The 6284-nt window shown below is 36.5% G+C and overlaps 1 protein-coding gene across 1 annotated transcript; it reads right to left on the reverse strand.

Moving 5' to 3' along the window:
- Positions 1-783: 783 nt before the first annotated feature.
- Positions 784-4270, reverse strand: LOC116025363 (probable beta-D-xylosidase 5). The gene is made up of 7 exons (XM_031266574.1): positions 3812-4270; positions 3425-3730; positions 3158-3327; positions 2917-3017; positions 2453-2794; positions 1949-2362; positions 784-1400 (listed from the first exon to the last, which is right to left on the reverse strand). The coding sequence occupies exons 1-7, from the start codon at positions 4268-4270 to the stop codon at positions 784-786; spliced, it is 2409 nt and encodes an 802-aa protein (XP_031122434.1).
- Positions 4271-6284: the final 2014 nt, after the last annotated feature.

The raw sequence follows: 6284 nt of genomic DNA on the forward strand, positions 1-6284 counted from the left end.
CTGTTGCTCATGTTCTTACAATGGGCAATAATTCGTTATCCACCGTTATCCACCGCACACCACTTTGTTTCAATCAAACTTAATGTTTGGAATTATCTGTTCTGGCGAACTCAATTAGTTCCATTCGTAAGAATCTGTTAGGGTTTGTTGATGGATCTATACCTTGTCCATCCGTGGTGGTGCCTGCTCGTGATGCATGGATTCAATAGGGTCAAGCGATCCTTTCCATGATGTTCTCATCCACATTATCATTCATCATTACAATGCAACATTTTCTAGTACTTGTCAAAAATTATTGATATGATTGCATCAAACGTATATAAACTTGTTGTATGTCCTATACAAGCTAAGATTGATTGTTAAATCGTATATCAATACTGCCAGTACAATGCATCTATTTGAATTTGCAGATTGTAACAAATCAATTGTGTAGCTTTTATATTTCACTTATCTAGGAGACTAGCTAGGTTCGTTGGGGAAAAACTATATTGCACATATTTTTTGGGATTTTTTTTTTTTTTATCATTACTATATAGTATATATTAGGGTAGGTATAGGACTTGGGGTTTCAATTTTATAGAATAAGATTCTCATCAGCATTGCATATATAATAAGGATTAATAATAGAACAATTAATGAATAAATAAAACACGAATATTATTATTTCATATCCTACCCTAATAACACAACTAATAATTAGTCCTATCTAACTAACTATCATCCCTCCCTAGCTAACATCTGTGAACTAGCTCTAACTATACTACTCAACATACGAAATCTGATCTATGTCTGAAACTCAACGTTGACTATGAAAGACAGTTTCCCATCGCCAACCATCACTGTATGCGCACCAGAAGTCAAAAGATTATAACCCTTATAATCCACAAACCCCAAACTCTTACAACCATCCACTACAAACTTAACCTTTTCCTTCTTCCCCTCCGCCACAAACACCTTCTCGAACGCAATCACCTGTTTCTGAGGCGCCGCCGCCACTTGCGGCGGCGGGATCCAGTACACCATCACCACCTCACTGCCGTCTCTCTCCCCGGCGTTCTCTACCTCCACCTCGAACTCCACCTTGTGGGCTTCGTTGCAGTCCAGGTCGTCGATCAGCACCGCCGGGCACGGCGAGAAGTGCGAGCCGGCGGTGTAGTTGACGTCGCGGCAGTGCTGGAACTTGTTGAGCTTTACGTTGAGTTTCCTCTGGGGGGCGGTTAGGTGGTAGTTGAAGACGGTGTAGCTCAGGCCGTAGCCGAATGGATACACGGTTGCGCCGTTGAAGAATTTGTATGTTCTCCCCGGATAGCCTAGGGTTTCCACTGCCCTTAATGGCATTGATGTCATGGGAAGTGCATCGGTGTAGCTTGCTTCATGCCATGTTAATGGCAGCTTTCCTCCTATATATTATATATTGTAAGCAAAACCAATTAAAAATAAAAACATACTGATTTTCAAAAATAAAAAATAAAAACATACTATTCACTTAGTAACCAGAATGTAGGCCGTCCACATTAATGAATTTTGGACTAGTTTTTAAGGACAAGTGAGTGTGGTGGTAGAAAGAATCTGGCAAACATGAGTTTTTGTGAGACCCACCGGAGTGAGTTTTTGGTGGGACTCCGTGCTGGGCTAAACCACACCAAAAACCTCACTATTGAGAATACCCTAAAAAGCATGCAGTATAATAGTCTCCTTGCTGAGCACGTGCAATGCCCGCTTGGCACTTCAAACCACACCAGGTTTGATATAGCCGATTAGACAATATAAGTAACCTAGTTAAGCTAGTTTACCTTGGTCCTCCTGATTTGATATAGCCGGTTAGACAATAAAAGTAACTTAGTTAGACTAGTTTACCTTGGTCCTTTACTACTTCGGTTAGAGGTCAGACCACACTTAGCTTAAGGGGGAGTGACTTGTCACCCAAAAAAAACATTTATACATATACCTGGGTTATAATTTCCAAACACAATATCAGCAATGGCGCGGCCACCTTCTTCTCCGGGGTAACCTGCCCATAAGATTGCCTGAATCTTGGGATTCTTTTTAGCAAAAGAGATGTCAACACCGCCACCGGACATTACAACAAGGATAACAGGTCCTTTGGAGTCAGCAGCCACTTGGCTAACTAGTTGTGTTTGGTAGCCAGGGAGGAGAAGATCCACTCTATCCCTATCCTCAGCCTCAACGCTCAAATCTAATCCCACCACAACCACCGTGGCATCCGCCTTCTTCGCCGCCCTCACTGCTGGGAATATCAAACTCTCATTCTTGCAATGGACATTAGCACACCCCATTTCGTGATAAACTCTGGTGTATCCCGTGAACCCTGCAATTGGTGTCGTATACTTACATGGAACTCCTACAAAAGAAATTATATCAAACAGTTATTATCTAATAACTAATTTACCAAACAACTATCAGCCAATCAGTTAACCGGGCTTATATATACCTTCATAATTGCCAATCATGGCTTTAGTGGCATTTGCATGGGGCCCCACAACTGCTAGGGTTTTAACGTTGGCAGAGTCCAAAGGCAATGTGTTGTTATCGTTCTTGAGAAGAACAATTCCTTGTCTTGCTGCTTGGGCTGCCAGCTCAATGTGATCCTCAGAGCAAATGTCATCATGTCCAAGACTATCAAACTTGGGGCTTCCATCAAAGAACCCTAATCTCATCAGGGTTGTGTACAGGTACTTTAAGGCCTTGTCAATTTCTGACTCTCTCACTTTCCCACTCTCCACTGCATTGGCAGCAAACTTTGTGTAGTAATTCCCACAGTCCAAATCCAAACCTACAAATTAAAAACCAACCAAAAATATTATAGTATGCCCTGTGTTTTGTCTTAATTAAAAGTTTTGAAATTTGTAGCATGATATATGCTAAATATATAGGTGCTAAAGATATTAAACTCGCCTGCTTTAAGTGCTTGTGAAACAGCATCTTCTGGTTCATCATTTAGCCACTTTTGATCATCCAAAATTACTTCAATAGAATCACAGTCTGAAACTATGTATCTAGAAATAGAAATTAAAGAAAACTAGTTCAGTTACACTTGAATAGAATAGAATGATAATTAAGAATTGAATTGAATATACTATCTAGTTATCTAGTATAGGTTAGACAATATAATATTATATTGTACTACATACAGTACCCATGAAGATTCCAGTCTCCTCGTACTGTGTCTTTAAGAAGCTTAGTATCAGTGCATGTTGGGATGCCGTTAATCCGGTTGAATGAACACATCACACTACTCGCATCACCCTCTTTCACACACATTTCAAATGGCTTAAGAAATGTCTCCATCATATCTTGCTCAGTCACCTATTATATTATATTATATTCAATTCGAAAATGAATATATATATAGTTCAATTAATTCTACATATGCATGATTTTAAGATATATTGTGTGTACGTACCCTTGCATCGAAATGTAGACGGTCTATCCCTTGCCAAGGATCCAAATCATAAGCTGCATAATGCTTGCAACACGCAGCAACCTTAAGAGGTCTCGAGCTCAAATCTGTAACGTTTTCGGTCCCTTCAATATCTTGAAGTCCCCTAACAAAGTTAACAGAATATGTGCCCACCACAAATGGATCTTCGCCTGGTGTCTCTAAGATTCTTCCCCATCGTGGATCCCTTACCACGTTAATATTTGGACTCCAAAACGTCAGCCCAGCATTTCCTAGGTTGTGCATGGCTCTTGCTTCTGTCGAAACAACCTTAAAAAAACAACAATTAATTAGTCAATTAGTTCTAATTTAGTATGTATACTAGACTAGAATAGGATAAACTTCATTTACCTGGCCAATAGTTTTCCACAAGGACTGATTGAAAGTTGCGGCCGTAGTGATGACCATGGGGAAGCTAGTGGCGCCAGGAACAACCTCGTCAAAGTAAGAACCTTTTCTGTCGTTGTTTCCGATGAAAGAAACACCGTGCAACGCCTCAGACCACCACTCGTAACTAGGCAATCCGATCCTAGCAACGCCGTAGGCATTGTCCCCAAGCTGTTGAGCTTTCTCCAACAGTGTCATTCTGTCTACCAAATCTTTCACCCTAACGGAAAAAGATAGTGACGAATCACAGAACGCAAAATCTTTCATGTTTAACCCTAGCTGTTCAAACCTAGATGGATGACAAACATGGCGAGTTTGATTGAAACTCGCATCATTTATGGTGTTCATGTCATCCTTAGCTAAAGTAGTTATGGCGAACAGAGAAAGCAAAAGCAGTGAAATGAAAACACTAACTCTTGCCATTGCTATATATAGATTGATCAAAATGTATTTGTTGAATGTGATGAAATGTGTAGAGTGACACTCACTTATATATAATATATATGCAAATTTAGGGTGTGATGAGACTTTAATTTAGATTATTCATTAACTAAAATTAAGATTAGCATGCATTATCTAAAAATAATCCTTGCCAAACACTAATGATAAATTCATTCTCTTTATTATCCATGATTTTAGATTAGAAGGTTTTAGAGTTGGTAGAGTTTGATTAGGATTGGATTCTCATCAATATATTATATTTATTCATGATTTCCTTTTTCTAAATATTATAGATAACTATTTGATTTATATATTGTGTATAAACTTTTTTTTTTTTTTTTGAAATATATACTCATTATCCTTTATAAGGTAGTATTCATTCTATTTGTGTATGGACTTATTAAATTATAATTATATGCATAGTTGAGTTAATTAGTTTTTTAATTCATATATAATGCAAAATATGTAAGGATTAAATATTAAAAATTGCAAAATGGCATCCAATTATTATATAATAAGTTAAATTACAAATGTAAATACATTTATAAAAGCAATAGTGTTAAAAAATCTATGGGCATTTATTTATATTGTGAGCATTGCTTTGTGTAAATTTATATAATCAATCAATTCTTTTTATTCTTTTCCATCGTCCCATCCCTTGTATAGAAAAAATCTATAGCTCTATATAGTTCAAGGAAAAAAAAAATTCTTCTATTTTTTATAAAAGGTTTTACAAAATTTCAGTTTCCATTAAAATGTTAGAGAACATGTTTAATTGTAATTAGTTTTTCAATTTATGAAATATAAAACTATTTAAAATTGTAACCTGAGTGAGTGAATGGTCAGTGTCAGATCAATGGTATTAAACATTGGTGGGCATCGAGTTGGCGGGCTTGATGCCAGTAAAAGATTAGTATATCAAAATACAATTAAAGCATGTTGATAAATGATAATGATGTTTAATGCTATCTAAATCTAATAACACCCAATTAGTAGGCTAGCTTATAATGGTATTTAAAGCATTTTGTCGATCGTAAAGTATATAATAATGATTTTGTGTATTTTTTTTTCTCGACAAATCTAACGTTAAGAATGTGGGTAATCATCAACAGAAGCTTGTTAGTTAATTGGTTGTACAAAATCTTAACTGAAAGACATACGAAAAGCTCACCATTTGTTTAACTTAAAGCAACAATCATGTTTTCAACTCGTTGCTTTATGAGTATGATTCACAAGACGACCAGCTTTATCCTTTTTAAATAATTTTCTAACCCAATTGACCAAATTCAATGAGCAATAAGTGACCAAAGACTAGGAAGTCCAACAATCCCCATTCATACCATCCGATAGGTGTGAATCGCAAATTTTGCATACTAATAAAACAATCTGCGAACACCGCAATTCATTTTATTTCTCGGGGAATCCTGTTTTTTTGTTGATCATAGGGAGTGGTTTTCTCAACCTCCTCTGATGTAGTTTCCCGGGAAGTTTATTAATATATTGTTGTTTGGTGTTCAAAAATATTCAAAATAATCTGAACTACTCATTTCATCAAATAATTGGATAGATATCTTTTAATTACCGTTATATGCCTATCAAATGAGACTACCTCTTTTCAGGACTTCCCTGAAAATGCACACAAGCTGAACACAGACTAAATTGTGTACAATTCACCCAGCTAAATGCACACAATTTATCATGTGTACATTCGTGTGCATTTACAAAGGGTATTACGGGAATATATTTATATATATATATATTGAAAGTCTACCTTCTACTCAACCATGCATGAATTAGGTTTTGAGTAAACAACAAATTAAATTAATTAATGACATGGCCGTCTCTTCATGCACATCAAGAGCTAGCAGTTTTTCTTTTGTTTTTTGTCAGAATATATTGTGCATACATTCCAACTTGAAAGAAGACAAATGCATATATAGTGTGGACATATATTTCAATTTTCTACTCATTTCCGATCCCTGTGTCCTTTGTGCCT

The sequence above is a fragment of the Ipomoea triloba genome, chromosome 7, assembly GCF_003576645.1.
Source record: "Ipomoea triloba cultivar NCNSP0323 chromosome 7, ASM357664v1".
Lineage (NCBI taxonomy): Eukaryota > Viridiplantae > Streptophyta > Magnoliopsida > Solanales > Convolvulaceae > Ipomoea > Ipomoea triloba.

Excerpts from the sequence above, each read along its gene's own strand:
- LOC116025363 (XM_031266574.1), bottom strand. The coding sequence starts at position 4,270 with ATGGCAAGAGTTAGTGTTTTCATTTCACTGCTTTTGCTTTCTCTGTTC. Across the intron at positions 3,018-3,157 it reads GGAGACTGGAATCTTCATGG|ATACATAGTTTCAGACTGTG; the intron begins GTACTGTATGTA and ends TTCTATTTCTAG. Across the intron at positions 1,401-1,948 it reads GTTTGGAAATTATAACCCAG|GAGGAAAGCTGCCATTAACA; the intron begins GTATATGTATAA and ends TATAATATATAG.